The 16920-nt window shown below is 35.1% G+C and overlaps 2 protein-coding genes across 2 annotated transcripts; both read left to right on the forward strand.

Moving 5' to 3' along the window:
* The first annotated feature begins 2171 nt into the window (after window positions 1–2171).
* On the forward strand, window positions 2172–8692 carry LOC100853542 (FRIGIDA-like protein 3). Its single transcript, XM_003634798.4, has 4 exons — window positions 2172–2529; window positions 4853–5912; window positions 6732–6904; window positions 8015–8692. The coding sequence occupies exons 2-4, from the start codon at window positions 4865–4867 to the stop codon at window positions 8429–8431; spliced, it is 1638 nt and encodes a 545-aa protein (XP_003634846.1). The 5' UTR covers window positions 2172–2529; window positions 4853–4864; the 3' UTR covers window positions 8432–8692.
* Window positions 8693–10484: 1792 nt separating this feature from the next.
* On the forward strand, window positions 10485–16131 carry LOC100242929 (TPR repeat-containing protein ZIP4). The gene is made up of 5 exons (XM_010647005.3): window positions 10485–11898; window positions 14080–14269; window positions 14397–14429; window positions 14589–15209; window positions 15308–16131. The coding sequence occupies exons 1-5, from the start codon at window positions 10586–10588 to the stop codon at window positions 15974–15976; spliced, it is 2826 nt and encodes a 941-aa protein (XP_010645307.3). The 5' UTR covers window positions 10485–10585; the 3' UTR covers window positions 15977–16131.
* The last annotated feature ends 789 nt before the right edge of the window (window positions 16132–16920 follow it).

Here is a 16920-nt window from a genome sequence, read left to right on the forward strand (position 1 = left end):
TGTACATAACTTCAGGTTATGAACTGTTTATATATATATATTTGGGTAGATTTGTGCATAGCTTCGGGCTATGAACTTTCATTATGTAGATTTGTACATAGCTTCAGGCTATGAACATTTATTTATTTATTTACTTTATAGTTTCTGGCTATAATATTGGTTGGTATAACTTCTAGTTATTCCGTACAATTAAAAATAAATAATTAGGGATCATATACATAATTTCTGATCATGTATTTGTAATTTTATAATTTTTCCCATAACTTTTGGTTATAGGGATTACACATATTTTTCATAACTTCTGGTTATGAATTTACCCTATAATTTATAATTTATCCCATAACTTCTGGTTATAGGGATTGTACAAATTTATGTATTCAAATAAAATAAGTAAAAATAGAGAGTCAAAGGGTGATAAAATAGAAAATCATAATATAAGTTTATCACATATCTTTTTGTGAAAAAGAAGAGAGAAGATCTTTCTATTTCTGAAGGGAAGAATGTCTTTCTATTTCTTTAAAGAGAAGAACGTCTTTCTTATTTCTTTGAATATATAAAAGCTCATAACGTGTTGTAAAATTATAAAGTGAAAGGAGAAGAAAACAAGAAAGAGATTAGAATGTAGAAAGAGAATAAAATAAATTTTCATTAAAGGTATCTCCCTTTTATAGGGAGTCGCAAAGAGATATACATCAATGTAGATGGTCATCCACAAGTTCTCATAATCCTGACAAAATCTCATATTTTATAACAAAACAAATATTTAAAGTCTAAAAACAAATTGCATTTAGCATTAAGTTAAACAAACAAACACCACTTAATTGGATAAGTCAAAATATAACCTTTACAAAAAGTAATATTTTCTTCTTTCTTTCTTTTCATTTTTTTTACGTTATAAGAAAAAATTCTATATGAAATAAAAAATTTATAAAAATAGCTTTTAATCCCTCAACAATAAATCTAGATATATAGAGTTTTAATAATATAATTACTTTTTAATATACTCATTCATAATCTCCCAACAAATATCATCATTTGTCTCTTCTAAGCATTATAGTTTAAATCAACATTAAGGGTGTGTTTGGTAAAACTTAATATTTGTTACTTAAATTGACTTTAAGTTAAATTATAATTAGGTGGTATTTGTTTTTTTGGTTTTTTACTGAAAGCAATTTGTTTTCAGAATTTAGGTTATTTGTTTTTCTATTTTTTCATGATTTATTATAAACTTTTTACTAAATAGATTAAACCAAAATATGTAACTTTTTCTAAATAGAAAAAATAACATATTGGTTTTTCTTTACTTTTTAATACTTAATAGAAATAAAATACTATAAAAACAAACAACCTAATATTTAATACTATTAAGCATTAAGATTCTATTTAGAATTAAGTAAAAAAACAAACACCATCTTAAGTTATTGACTTAAAACTTATTACTTAATTCTTACTTTATGTATTAAGGTTGTTTAATAAAATTAACTTAAAAAAATTTATAATAGATAATCAAATTGACATATTTATAGTCATAAATCATAATTAGAATAAAAGATGTTAAGTAATAACGAAAATTATGGAATAACAACAAAGATTAGGGAGGTAATTATGATAAATGAATGTAAAAATGTAAAATAAAGATGTGCACTTAAAAATAAGTTAATTATTTTTACTTATTACTTAAAATTGATTCTAACTTTAAGTTATACCATTAAGTTATTTTACAAAACATATTTAATGACTTAAATTAAGTTATTAAATCAATTTTAAGTTAAGTTGATTTATCAAATACTTACTAACTAAAATATTATATCAAACTTATTAAATTAAATATTCTAGGATTTAATTTACCTTTAATTGTGAAGATATTTTACAATTATATAATCATGCCAAAATAAATTCATATTTTCTAAAATTTAACAAGCAGTTATATAACAATAATCAATCAAATTCAACCATACAAAAATTAGTCAAAATGAAATAATAAAAAGGTACCTCAAAATCAAAATAATAATGATTATTTTATAATTATAATAATTAATATGCTTACAATTTTGAAAAGAATGAAAATAAAAATTTTAACATTTTTAATTAATGTATTTTTATGGTTTTTTTTCCATTTGTCTTATTTTTGATACCAAGGATATTCAAATAATTTTCCCTCATTTTCCAACATTTTCTTGGCTTCCTAACAAGATATTTGGCTCCATCCAATCCAATAACCTTAGTCCACTTTTCTTGGTCCAAACTCTATCGAGACCTCACGAGCGCCCCACATTCCGCTACTACCACTCCCATCGCTCTATCGATAAGAACGTAGGGAGAGTGCATTTCTGTGGTAGACCATGATCTGGCGGTAGCAGGAACAGGAGTGGCCGACAAAAAGCAAAAGACAGAGAGCCGTGTCTGAGTGCTGCGATATCACTTTCCTCTTTCGCTCCCCTTCATTGAGATCGCAACTGCGAACCCACAAACCCCTCTCTGCAAGATGGCTTGATTTTCACTCTATTTCCCCTTTTCCTCTTCGATCCGGTGAGTTTTCTTCCGAATTATGACTAATTTTGCTGGTTCTGTGTTTTTTTCCTGTTTTTCTCGTGGTTGTTTTGAGATCGGACGCGATTTTCCGGAGAAAATGATACGTTCTAGGGGAATTTTTTTGGGGGTTGTGCTATGGGTTTTTTCTGGTTTTGTTCTTGGATTGTGTGTCTTTTTGGTGTGATATCCTTGTTTTCTGAGTGTTTGCAGCTCAATTTTTTTGTGTCTTCTGCGAAAGTTGAAGATTGAAAACATCCCCAAGAAAAAGGGGTCTTTTTGGGGGTTATTTTGGGTTTGCTGGTTTTTTTCTTGGATTGTGCTTGTTTTGTTGTGGTTTGTCTGTTTGTTGATTCTTTTCTGCTGAATTCTCTTTGGGCCTTGAACAAAATTGAAGATTACAATGCCACTCACTAGTATGCTTTTGGGGCTTGTCTCTCTTTTTCCTTTTCTTTTTTTTTTTTTTCTTTTTTTTTTTCAGTTTCATTTGTAAGTTGATTGTTGAGTTGCATAAGTAGGAAAATAGGTTTGGAGTGTTGAGAATTTAGGGTTAGAAATTTGTTGGGAGTTTAAAGCGCTGAGCTCTTGAATGAGACCATATAGTCGCTAGCCTTGTGGATTTTCGCCGGTTCTAACTATGTAATTAAGTACCCGTATGTCAGTGATTGTTCAGGGTTAGAAATTTGTTTGGGAATTTGAAGGGTTGAGTTCTTTTTATGTCTTTATAGATGCTCAATCTCGGATCTTTGAGCTCGGCTCTGGCTAGAATGAGATTTTTTCTAGGGTTAACTAGTGTGATTGATTCCCATGTGAATATAACTGTTAACATTGAAAATGGGTTTGAAGCCTTGAGAATTTAAGGTTAGAAATTTAGTTGGGGATTTGAAGAGCTGAGCTTTTGAATTAGACTATCTAGTTGCTAACCCTTGTGGGTTTTTACTAGGTTTAAATATGTGATTGAGTTCTTATGTGTCTGAGATTGTTAGATTGTATTGGTGGGAAAATGGTTTTGGAATGTTGATAATTTCTGTTTAGAAATTGTTTGAGGATTTGGAGGGTTGAGTTCATAAATAAGACTATATGGATGCTCAATCTCAACCTCTTTGTGCTCCACTCAAACACTAATGAGATTTTTGCTGGGTTTAACTATTGTGATTGATTGCTAGTTAATCAACTAATGCGATTTCTAGGGTTAGAAATTTGTCTGGTTATATGGTAGCTCATTCTTAGTGTGTTTGAGCTTGGCTCAAGCTCTAATGAGATTTTGATTATGTTTAACTCATGTGATTGAAGGAAGTATTCAATATTAGAAGTTATTTTCTTAACAAAACAACTTATTGAAATGTGATAGATTAAGTAGAAAAAAGGAACCAATGCCCCACAAGGTGAACAAAGAGAGGGAAACCAAACAGAAATACCCTAAATCATACAGTGGCAAGTACAACCTTTTTTTTTTTTTGATAAGCACACAGAAAAATATTATAGATAGAATACAGTGGCAAGTACAACTGAGGAGGGTAGAAATGCCCCATGAAGTACTCTAGTTCAGTGGTCCCTTGGTTTTGCTAGGAAATCCACCCTTTCTTTTGCAAACCTTATAGTATACTTGAATTGACTTCCATCATGGAGCAATAAGCTCAATCTTTCTCATAAGGTGGATGATGTTCCAAGAGCCAATGATGATAACAGAATGCCCTTGTACCATTAATATGCAGTCACCAGTTGACATCTTCCCTTATGGCCTTCTCAAAGAACCTTGGCTATAATAGTACTTTGAATTCTTGCTGGTTTGGAGTAAGCCCAATTCCACCCAAGTGATCACTGAGAATTCCTCATTCGTCTAACCTCAAGTAGGAGAGACCACTTAGAGATTCTCTTTACCTATCAAAAAAAAAAAAAAAAAAAAGAAAAAAAAAGGGAAAAGAAAAAAAGACCACTTAAAGATAGGTGGTGAGGAATCTATACTTTAGAGGTTCCAATCTCTCATAATGTATCAAAGCGAAACTCCTATAAACATTTCCTAAACAAAATCCAAGGCTAACTAAACTGTTTTCTTCATCATTAACTACCCTTCATTATGGTTATCCTACAAATTCTGTAATAGTTGAAGCTGTAGGCCCTCCTTTCTTAATTTTAGTTCTTTAATTATCTCCTACTTGTTGCCTTTCATTTGATTCTTGACACTCCCATAAGTAAATAAGTAAACGAGTAAACAAACAAACAAACAATTAAATAAATAAAAGACAAGTGGCCTAGCTGCATTCAGTCTGGATTACCACTTTTATTGTGCTTACTCTCTTTTTTTTTTTTGTCTTTCTCCAAGGTCTTCTTTGCAATGGAAGGTAATCAATCAGTTGCTACCCTCATAGACTCAACAACCTGTAAGATTCAACAGCTTCAGAAAGCATTTGCTGAACTTGAAAGTCACCGGGCTTTAACACTTAACCTGAAATGGAAACAACTTGAAGAACACTTTCATGGTCTTGAGAAGTCCTTAAAGAGACGTTTTAATGAGTTGGAAGACCAGGAAAAGGAGTTTGAAATGAAAACGATGGAAGCCCAACAACTGCTGGAGAAGCGGGAAGCTGCAGTTGTGGCCAAGGAGCAAGATTCATTGAGGAGGCTTCAAGAGAAGAGAGATGCTGCAGTCTTTGCAATTGTTAATGCTTTGGGGAAGCACGACAAATTGTCATCTTCTGGGCATGCTGTTGTTGCAAGTGAGAACCGAGCTGGTGTGCCAATTATGGAAGAGAAACCACTTGATGCCATGGCTGCTGAAAGTAACTTGGAAGATGTAAAAGGGTCTTCTGAAATTGAAAATGTGGAGTTGAAGTCTTATCCCCAGCTCATCAAATTATGTGAAGATATGGACTCAGAAGGGCTTCACAAATTCATATCTGATAACCGTAAGAACCTTGCTGCCATGAGGGAGGAAATTCCACAGGCATTAAAGGCTGCAATGGACCCAGCCCGTTTTGTGTTGGATTCGCTGGAGGACTTTTACCGAATTGAAATACCTAATTTGGATGGAAAGAAGGATGCTAACCTATTAGGTCTCCGTCGAACCTGTATCATGCTGATGGAATGCCTTAGCATTTTGCTAACAAACCCAGATCTGGGACCTGTTTCTGAAGTCTCAGATGATGTTAAGGAAATAGCAAAAGCAATTGCTGAGGAATGGAAGCCCAAGTTGGATGCTCTTGACATTGATGCCAGCAATGGGAACTCCTTGGAGGCTCATGCATTCTTGCAGCTTCTGGCCACCTTTGGTATTGCTTCTGATTTTGATCAGGAAGAAATATCCAGGTTAATACCAATGGTTTCTCGCCGTCGCCAAACAGCTGATTTATGTCGCTCCCTTGGGCTGTCAGAGAAAATGCCAGGTTAGTCTTTCTTTTGTTTGTAAAACTAGCATGGCCACACGTTTATGGTGAGACATCTGGTCAATATCACCTTATTATAGGAACTTTACTGAACTGAACATTGATGCCCTCAACTAGTTTTTTCCCCATTTATTTCTCTGCTGGTGATCCTGTATTTGGTGTATTTCCATTTGACTAATGCTTTAGGTATTTTGTTTACCTCCTGGGATTATTCTGATTCTTTTCCCTTATGCATCTTCTGGAAAAAGTGCTGAAGTGACCAATATTTTGAGTCCAACTGCATTTCTATGTTCATCATTCTCTTTTACTAGTGTTGTATCGTGTAAGGTTACCCAATTGTTGAAACATTAAAATGACTAGAAACCCCTATTGGTGTTGTGGGGTATGGAGGGGGAGGTGTTGACATGTTATGGAGATTTGGAATGCCAAAGGAGGATCCAAATCATGGTAGGATATTATAAAAACATAGGGGATATCTGGAAAATACACCAAAAATACAGAGGTACCATTTTTCCAAAAAGAAAAGCACATAAGGATATAGAGATTGAAATCTTCTTAGTATCATCTTTCATCTTATATAAGTAGTGAGCCCGTAGATTTCTATTTCTTTGGACAATGCATTTATATCACAGAATAGAGATGAATGACATCAATCAAATCTTTTTTGGCCTCCACTAAACAATCACAGTGGATTTCCTATATTTTTTATGAGTGGTTCAACTTTTCACGTGGAATTTGGAAGTGATAGAAATGGATATTCCTTCTGTGTTAGATTTGGTCATTTTTTACTGTTTATTGTGCTTTGTTTTGACTCTTTAGGTGTAATCGAGATACTGATAAACAGTGGAAGGCAAATTGATGCTGTTAACCTGGCTTTTGCATTTGAGCTCACAGAGCAGTTCTCACCTGTGCCTTTGCTGAAGTCCTACTTGAAGGAGGCAAGAAAAGCTTCATCGCCACTTAAACCTGGAAATGCATCTCCCACTGCACAGGTGTGCTCCTAATACAGCACTATATCAAAATGAGATATGCTGTTTCCCAGTAATTCTCTCTTAAAATTTCAAATAAAGAACTATATAATTTATTTATAAATTCTTAATATGCAACCATCTAAGTAGGTCCTACTGAAATATGGCCATCAGGCTGTGATTTTATATACTGTGGGATCTAGTAAAGGGTCGATAATCTACCTTTTATTTGATAGGTAACGGTTCTTTCCTTCTTTTGGGAATCAAAACTGGGACATCTGACATCCCTACACCACTGCTTGCTACTTGAGCTAAGTTCAAGGCAAAGGGTCAACAATCAAGACTGACACAATATTAATAAAAATGGCCTACAAATCTGGTGAACCTTGTTTGGGTGTTAAATACACCAAAACTCATCAAATATAAAAAATTATTCCTTGTGCACACACAATTTTTAAACATACACAAATCACAGTCAGATTCACTTCATTTCTTTTGGAGCTCCAGAATTCATGCCTGGACTACTGTGGGATGTCATTCATTTAGGCTGGGTTTAATTAATCCAAGAGCAGATTGGGAAAATGGCGATGGTATTTTCTCTGTTCATTTTCTAATTTGAAATTAAGCATTAAAAAAAATCTTATATTACAAAATCAAATTCTCTTTAGTCTTTTCTCCAATAATCAGTAATTTCTTTCTTTTGATGTGGGAAGCTGCTTGCGAGGGCTAAAGCTGGCTATTTTCCCTATTTTTGTCATATTTTCCAGTATTTAAATATTTAATACTAACAGAAATTTGGCACTGTATTAATGTTGAATTGTTTCTGGAATTTACTTTTACTAAATACACAAATGCAATATAAATGATGATGTTTTTCTTTCCACCATCAAATTGATATGGGGTTGGCTTATGGGAATCTTTGTGTTTTGGTATATGTAGTTTGTATTTTAACTTCATTATCATATTAGTAACAGAAGTTTGCACTTGGGGTTCCAGCAGCAATATTGAAGTGTTTGGATCTGAATTCTACAATGTGGCCTGATGCTGGATGTTCGATGGGGTTTGCAAAAGACTGAAAAAAATTATCTTTTTAAAAATTTGATTCACCTAAGTGATTTTCTTTTTATTTTTCAGAATGAAGTCAATGAACGGGAGTTGACTGCCCTTAAGGCTGTGATCAAGTGCATTGAAGACCACAAGCTTGAGGAGGAGTATCCCTTGGACCCACTCCAGAAACGGGTTGTGCAGCTAGAGAAAGCCAAGGCAGACAAGAAAAGAGCTACTGAAGCTGCAAAGCCCCAACCCAAGAGGCCCCGTGCCAATGGTGTAGGATATGGACCCCGAGCCACTAACGTTGCCGCTGACAAAACCTTCTATGCTAGAGTGACTGATAGGTACCCACAGTACATATATGACAGACCCTATGTTTACCCCGTATCCACTGACAACCATGGCCCTTCACTTCTGGGTTCTGCTACTTACAACCTATCTCCCAGTCATGGCAACTACTTTGGAAATGGCTACCAGTACCAGGCCCCATATCTTCACTAGCTCTGTAGAGATGGCCAAATGATGATAATGATCCTCGCCTGTTAACTGTTAGTGTTAACCCTTAAGTTTGTTGGATGTTGCAGTTTATGAACAACTTTAGTATGTTTAAAAAAACCCGAAAAACAACAAAAAAACAAAAAACCAAAAAAAAAAGCAAAAAACCAAAAAAACAAAAAAAATAACTAGCCCTGTTGATTATTAATTTGGTGTAAAAGCAGATGTTTTGATCCTCTAATATATGCACTATGCTTTTCATGTTTATATGTTTAGATGGTCTTTGTGATTGATATGCATTTTCATTTTTGTTTCTCCTCTTCCTTGTCTACTTGATTCTTTGCTTCACTTTTGCTTTATTCACTGTTGTGTTGAGATCATGAGAAGGTATTTTGTGCTTCTGAGGAAAGTAGTTTGTCCATATGGAAGATGAAAACCCTTCTGCTAGAGAGGCTAGTTGTAGATTGTTAGGTCTTTTGTACACAACTGAGGCACATCACTTCTCAGACTGGGTTTTGCCTTGATGATTGCATTTGGGTAAAAGAGTAGTATATGAATATATTTGGAGTTAATTATTACAGGAAGATGATTGTATTGTCAGATGTATTTGGTTGTTTTTCCAAACCATTTTTTTCATGCGCATCTTTTTTGAGCAGTTTAAGAGTAATTCATTTAGTTGAAATTGCATGCATGAGGCACTCTTGTGATACAAGGTATTGGGGAGCTTAAAGGAAGGTTTGGAAAGAAGCTCTTCGATAGGTGTGGATCTTAGGGTGTCAAAAGGGTTTTATTCAATGGTTTTGTTTTTATTTTTATTTTTTTGTTTTTTAATAAGAAAAATTAATTGAACTCCATGGATGAGATATAAGAATGACAATGAGATGGGTTTTTTTTGGGTGTTTGTTTTGTTTCCCTTATCTCTAATAGGAAGGATTTGAGATAAAAATAGGTTTGAAATTGGGTTTGAGAAGTTTTTAAAAATATGGGATTTGGGTACAATTTTGTCTTAATTATAATATGTGATTTAAAATTATTTTAGTTGATTTTTTTTTTGAACTTATTAACCATAAATAAAATACTGTTTTTCATAAAAATATATTTTAAATATTTATAATATTTTTTATTTATAAATTATATTTATTTTTAATAAAATTTAAATCTTGAAAAAGATTTAAACTAAGTGAATATGAGAATTTTTTATATTAGTCTTGTCTCGTTCTATTTAATTTAATTTAATTTATTATTATTTTTTACATAGATGAGAATATATATAAATAAATAGGATGAGATTAGATGGAAGCTATTAATCTAGAACCTACCTTGTTGTCATCCCTATTCAGATATGAGTTTCTAAAGGTGGAAATTTTAATTAAATAAATGTTTTTTTAAGGTGAAATTGGTTTTTATTAGATGCATTTAAAAATTAATTTGATATTATAATGAAATTCGTATAATATGTCATTCCATATCAAGTAAGTTACAAATTATAAAAAATATAAGTTTTACAATAAAAGAAATTTAAAATCTAAACTAATTGATTTGAATTATTTAAGTAATTATATTTTCTAGACTTTTTTAAAAAATATGATTTATTGATTTTTCAAAAAATGCTCCCTTTTTTTGTAAGATAATTTTAAAAATATGTTTTTATGCATTATAAATGAATTCTAAAAATTTATAATTTGTTCATTATATTATACGATATATGTTAAAAATGAGAATAAATGATTTGTTACACCCTAAAAACCTACTTCAATGAAAACGACATAAACATTCTTGTTGTAATTTCTTATTACTAAATTCAAGTAGTAAAATATATAAATTCTATATCCTTAATTCTCAATTTTAAAACTAACACATTAGTTGGAATTGAGAAAACGATAAAAAGTATTTTCTAGATGATTTTCATTTAATATCCACGGGTAAATGAAAATCATAAATCATCTTTAATTAGTACTTAATAATGTGATGGATATTCACCGGTTCATTTACAATAATATAAACCTTTAAATTTTATTTTTTATTTTTTATTTTTTATTATTTGAAAAATTAAAATTTGTGTTTCGGAAATTAAAAAAACTCCAAATTAATTAAAAGAGCTTCAAATTTTATTCAAATGCCTTCAACGCCTACTTCGCCGGCAAGGTTCTCCCGCCAAAAATGAGAATAGCCGAGCTCACATCGCCGGAGATCCGGCCGAGCCACCACGACTCTCTGTCTCAACTTCTCTCGCAACTAGAAGCTTCAATCAATCAATGCGAACTCCTATCGCCGGAAAAACCCTTGCCGACGAACCTCTCATCCGATCTCCGGTCGACTCTCTCTCAATTGAGCTCTCTCGTCCCGTTCTCTAACTCCATCAAGCTTCAGATCTGGAAACTCAGTTACCGTCTCTGGAACGCCTGCGTCGACCTGTCCAATGTCGCCGGAGTCCGGTCCTCCGGCGATAAGGTTGGTGAGGAAGTGGTCAAGCTCCGGCAGGTCTCCGCCGACATGCTTCTCCTCGCCGGGAATGTCGCTGGAGTTCCCTCGCCGGCACTGAAGTCCGCATCTTTCTACTACAAGACCGGCTTGATCTGGCTCGAACTTCGCCGATTCGATCTCGCCGCGTCTTGCTTTGAGAAAGCCACCGATCTCACCTCGAAGCTCGACGCCGCTACAATCTCCGATGCCGGGGAGCGAAAACTGCTATTGGATCTCAACATTGCGAGATCTCGGACAGCGTGGGACGTTTCGGACCGAAATCTCGCGGTTACGTTGCTGAACCGCGCGAAAAATTTACTTTTCGGATCTGCGGAGCACTACAAAGCGCTCGCGAACCAATATTTGGTTTTTGGGAAGAGTGCATTGTCGAAAATTGAAGGCTGTGGTGTGAAGGAGGCTCTGAAGCTCATGAACGAAGCGTTGGATCTGTTCGAGAAGGGATTGAGTACAGCGAGAACACGAAACGGAACCGAAGATCTCAAGGCTTTGAGATCGAAGTGTCTCCGCTTCATCGCAGCTGTTCATTTGCAGGGAGAAGAGTTCGAGAGTGTTCTGAAGTGCATTAGGGTTTTGAGAGAAGGCGATGGCGATCGGCATCCGTGCTTGCCTGTGCTGGCGATGAAGGCGTGGCTAGGTTTAGGAAGGTATGGAGAGGCAGAGAAGGAGCTGAGGGGTATGGTTGTGAACAAGGGTGTTCCGGAGGGCATTTGGGTGTCGGCGATAGAGGCATACTTTGAGGCTGCGGGGACGGCGGGGGCGGAGACAGCCAAGGGCTTGTTTTTGGGTCTTTTAGGGCGGTGCCATGTCAGTGCCGGAGCTGCAGTGAGAATAGCGCATAGAGTCGTGGGTGAAGGCGGTAGCGGTGAGGGGCCTCGGGCGAGAGCCAAGGTGGTGGCCGAGCTAGTGTCGGATGAGAGGGTGGTGGCACTGTTTGCTGGCGAGGCAGCGGCCAAGGATAGGACTGCAATGCATGCTGTTCTGTGGAACTGGTATATGTTCTAATCCTTTGTCTGGAGCCAAACGATATTTGATTTTTAGATAAATTCTATACTTGTTAGAAACGTAACTGAAAATTATTGAAAATAATGGCATTATTCCGTTACAATGTATGGATCTTAACACTGTCAGATGGTTGCAGTAACTGGTTGGGGCGTCTTGGTACTCGATTGTATTCCTTGTATATGTTTCAGAATGACAAATTGTTAATGATTTAGTGTATTGTAAGAGGATGCATGCTGTTCAGTGGAACTGTTAAGTTCCTCATCTTTATAGTTGGAACAAATGATACAAGGTCTTTTGATGAATGCTTGAAAGTATTAATTTTGATCAACATGATGCAGGCCTTCACGATTTTCATTTAAAAATAAGAGCATTTATATATTGCTTGTTGTCAGAAAATTCCTCTGGATATAATAGCATTACCATTTAGAATATATGGATTATTGCAAGCTAGATAGTTGCAGTAACTAGCAGCAGGGTTTCGTGGTACTTGATCATGTTTCCTCCATATGCTACAGTTAAGTTCAGGGTTTCTTTGCTCCTGTGTCCTCCTTAGGGTTGCTTGATCGGCAGGTTGGAGGCCCCAGTATCATCTGCCATTTGTTTTCTAGAACCATAGGGCCTCAAAGGATAGGTCCCCGCTCCACCCTGGAGTTATTCTCACCATGCCTTTTTAGAACCTGCAATCATTTTAGGATTTTCCCTGCTGCCATCTCTAGAATGAGTACTTGGTGAACTTTGCTATTGGATGATTGCTTCTTGTCTTCTACTTGACGCGTCTACTTTATTCCACATTTGGCCAAAGCTTCATCCTCCTGGATTTATTGGTGTGGCAATGTATGCAGAACTTTTAGCAGGGTCATAGGGCCTCAAAGAAAGTTCAATCTAAGTATTCCTTATGGATAGCTGTGGAGGAATATGTGAACAGCATAATAAGAAGGGCAAACTAGATTCTAGTGATCCTTGGAGTGTTGTCACTAGATTAGAGAGGTAACTGCAGCTAGTAGGTCCACTTAGCTTCCCTGAGCAGTCAGCACTGAAGTGGACTTCTTGCTGGAAGAGGAGTTTCTTTTTGAAACTTTTAGTAGGACTCCTGCAGTGCCTTTCTAGTGGAAGTTTCATCTGCTATACCTTCTCTCTACTTTTCCCTGTTCTAACACATTTCATTTCCTCCAAAAATGCTGAATAAATTTCACAAAACATAGTATTTGATTCCTAAGATATCATAGCCTATAGGCCTGATTTATGTATCATTTCAGAAGCTAACCAGTATACTGGAAATGCGTTAAATCACAACCATGGTTTATAGCAACTGAACATCAAATTTTATTTTTCAGCTAGTGTTATTGTTGTTTCATGAGTTAGTCTCATATGTTGCTATATAGCAACTTGTAGTTGATTAAATTTTTTTCTTTTTTCTTCAAGGAATTAGCTAAATACGGCTTCTTTTTGGTAGGATAAACACTTCTAATTCTCTTTATATTAAGCTATGTGATTTGATAAAGCAACAAAATGCTGACACTCCCTTGTCAAAGGTTTATTGCTATTGAGTTTATTTTCATGGCACTGAACTGAGAACCTATCTTTTTCATTTTTCTTTGAAATAAGTCTTCCCAAAATACATATTGTTCTCGGGGTTTTGGATTCAACTTGAGGGATTTTTTTTTTTTCTTACATAAACTATTTTACGCTCTCAAGGGTTTTTCACAGGAAACATTTAATATGAAAGTTCAGTATTTTCCTTGTTTTCTGGTGTATGGCTGCAATTCTGAAAATCGTCTAGAAATACTTTTCAGTTGGTTAGCAAAAGGCCAAAATCTAACTGAATGAGCATGGTTTAGAAGTCCATAAGGTATTTTTGACTGGGTTACACTCTCAGACCTGCCAACTTGAGTTTGAACTGATTTGTAATTACTAGTTATTGTATATTTTATCTTTTGTATAATTTTATGATTTGATACTACTGTAATCTTATTTAAAATTATGATAAGAATTTTTAACTATTAGCAGGTTGGATTCAGGTTATCCACACTAATGATTAATCAAATTTATCATTTTAAATGTAGCTGTAGAAAAAAACCTATCTTGAAGGAAACAATAATTTAGGCGCAAAGTATCAACACTTGATGCTTTTTTCTGACTAAAAAGTTTGATTGTTCTGTTTGTTTCAGTGCTGCAGATCACTTTCTCTTGAAGGACTACGTAACAAGCGCAGAGATGTTTGAAAAGTCCATGCTTTATGTCCCTTATAACATAGAAAATAGAATTCTCCGAGCAAAGGGCTTTAGAGTTTTGTGCCTATGCCACCTTGGCCTATCCCAGTTAGATCAAGCTCAAGAATACATCAATGAGGCAGAAAAGGTGTTTTGAATTTTGGCTGTAGGTTGATGAAAATAATTCTTTATACAATAAATCAGTATTTAAGAACCTGAAAGCCACGCTCAGCTGACTAATATCTCAATCTGTTTATGCTTTTCCCTTATTGCAGCTTGAGCCCAACATAGCCTGTGCTTTCCTTAAGGTGTTCTCTCTCTCTCTCTCTCATCCCTTGTTTTCCTATAGAGCCATTAAATCAATGTACCTTTAACTTCATTGCTCAACTACAACATAGTCATATCACTTGTAAGACCATTTGATGAATAGGTTTAATCTAGCTTGCCATTTTTTCTGCCTTACACAGTTCAAGATCTATCTTCAAAAGAGTGACCATAATGCTGCTATTAGTCAGATGCAAGGAATGACAACCTGCATTGACTTCACTCCGGATTTCCTCTCACTTTCAGCCCATGAAGCCATTGCTTGTCGTGCTATTCCTGTTGCTGTTGCCTCTCTTGCCAATCTTCTAAACTTCTACTCCTCAGGAAAACCCATGCCCACGACAGAAGTTGCAGTGCTACGCACCCTAGTCACAATCCTCACTCAGGACTCTGGCTACGAGCAGGAGATCCTCAAATTCATGAAACGAGCTCATTTGCGGATATCTGAGCTTGGGCCTGACTGCTTCTTTGGAAAAGGGGAGGTTGGAAGACGAGAGCGGAATTGGTTTGCTGTGAATGCATGGAATTTTGGGACAAATACAGGGAAGGAGAAGAACTATGAGGTATGTGCAGAATTCTTGAGATTGGCATCAGAATTTTATAGTGTTGTGCTTGATGGGGAAATGGAGGAAAACAATGTCATGGTATGCAAATCATTGACATTGACTGTCTCCGCCATGCTGGCTGCTGAGAAACAAAAGCAGGCTCGATTGCTGGACACTGAAGTAAAACAAGCCATTAAACTGCTAGAACGGGCTGGCAAGGTATGAATGACAAGCTCTTGTTATTTGCTTTAACTTGTGGTGGAACCTGATTCAATTACCATAACCAAAGCTGGAACTTGCATTCCTGTTGGACACAGATTTTGTCCTCTATCTCATCTGGGACCCAACTAGACGATGAGCAAGTTACCATCATTAAGCCCAACCTCTTTTTCATATACACCTTCAATGCCTACGATCTTCACGGAAGGCTTAATGACCTGGGATCCCAACAGCTCCTGCTTGTAAAGAGCTTTGCCTCCTCAAAGTTCTGCAATCCCAACCATCTCCTTCAGATAGGCCTCAATGCCTCAGAAGGCCCCCAATCCAACCATGAAGTAGCCACATTTGCCTTAACTGAGTGCCTCTCAGCCTTTGTCTCTTCTCCCTCACCAGACTACCAAAACATAGCTCTAGTTGTCCGGAGGCTAATCTCAGTAGCCAGCATTCACAGGGGTGACACAGATGACGATGCTGTGTATGCTATGTACAAGCAAGCGTATCGAATCATGGTTGGTCTCAAAGACGGTGAGTATCCCACGGATGAAGGGAAATGGCTCGCCATTACGGCATGGAACCGAGCAGCCATGCCAGTGTGTCTGGGACAGGCTGATGCTGCTAAGAAATGGATGAATATGGGATTGGAAGTGGCATCCAAGGTGGCAGGAATGGACACATACAGGGCATGCATGGAGGATTTTGTGGCTGCCTTTGCAAAGAAATATGCTCAGATTGATGATGGTGAAAGCAAGTCTCAGCAAGTGGTATGATTGTATGTACAGAAGATTATTGGCATTTTCTCAACTTCTTTTTCTAGTATAGGCTTTCTCCTTTACTACTTGTATGTAGGAGGTTGAAGAACATTCAAGCTAAGTAGCCACTCATTGATTTGCTTCATCACTAACTTCATTCTAGTTTGCTGACACACTTTTTGGACAGTTGGCAGCTTCTGATTGTTGGATATTTTCAGCTTGAAGATTATTGACACAAATCATGATTAGGTTTTAAAAACCTGGATTGGTCGTACGATTAAAAAACAATTTTATATTTTTATCTTATACATAAATATATAATCTGTCTGGTCATCTAATTAAAAAAACAGTTTTCTGATTTTAAAAATTCATAATACCAATTTTAGTTTTTAAAAATAAAGTGAAATTAATAATAGTTTTTTTTTTTGAAGTACAAGTTGTTTCTATTTTATTTTAAAAATAAAAGGAAAATATATAGACATTTAAAAAAAAAATCATAAAAACAAATAAAATTAAACATGATATCATTCTTTTTTTTTTTTTCATGATCTAATATCAATATCAAAAATCTTTAAATATAATTTTTCTTTTAAATTATATATATGTTTTTCTAAATTTATTTTAATTTTTCTAAAATTTTTTATGAAGCAAATTAATTGTAAAACAAAGTATACTTGATACATAAAATTTATTAATTCTAAAAAATAATTTAAAACTCAAAAATTGATTTAATTAGTATTAAAAAGTCGTAGAACTCAATAACATTACAAAATCATACACTAAAATTTATTTCAAATTATTTGGTTAGTTACTTATTTACATATATCATATTTTTACAATTTTTTTCACCAGGCCAATAAGCTCTAAATTAAACAAGACTTATAAATCAAATAATACTTTTTGCATTGAATTTATTAATGAGTTTAATTTTTTTTATAAATAATTTGGAATTCAAAAAATAT

Source organism: Vitis vinifera, chromosome 7 (assembly GCF_030704535.1).
Source record: "Vitis vinifera cultivar Pinot Noir 40024 chromosome 7, ASM3070453v1".
Lineage (NCBI taxonomy): Eukaryota > Viridiplantae > Streptophyta > Magnoliopsida > Vitales > Vitaceae > Vitis > Vitis vinifera.

Excerpts from the sequence above, each read along its gene's own strand:
- LOC100242929 (XM_010647005.3), top strand. The coding sequence starts at position 10,586 with ATGAGAATAGCCGAGCTCACATCGCCGGAGATCCGGCCGAGCCACCAC. Across the intron at positions 11,899-14,079 it reads CATGCTGTTCTGTGGAACTG|TGCTGCAGATCACTTTCTCT; the intron begins GTATATGTTCTA and ends TGTTTGTTTCAG. Across the intron at positions 15,210-15,307 it reads TGCTAGAACGGGCTGGCAAG|ATTTTGTCCTCTATCTCATC; the intron begins GTATGAATGACA and ends TGTTGGACACAG.
- LOC100853542 (XM_003634798.4), top strand. The coding sequence starts at position 4,865 with ATGGAAGGTAATCAATCAGTTGCTACCCTCATAGACTCAACAACCTGT. Across the intron at positions 5,913-6,731 it reads GCTGTCAGAGAAAATGCCAG|GTGTAATCGAGATACTGATA; the intron begins GTTAGTCTTTCT and ends TTGACTCTTTAG. Across the intron at positions 6,905-8,014 it reads ATGCATCTCCCACTGCACAG|AATGAAGTCAATGAACGGGA; the intron begins GTGTGCTCCTAA and ends TTTATTTTTCAG.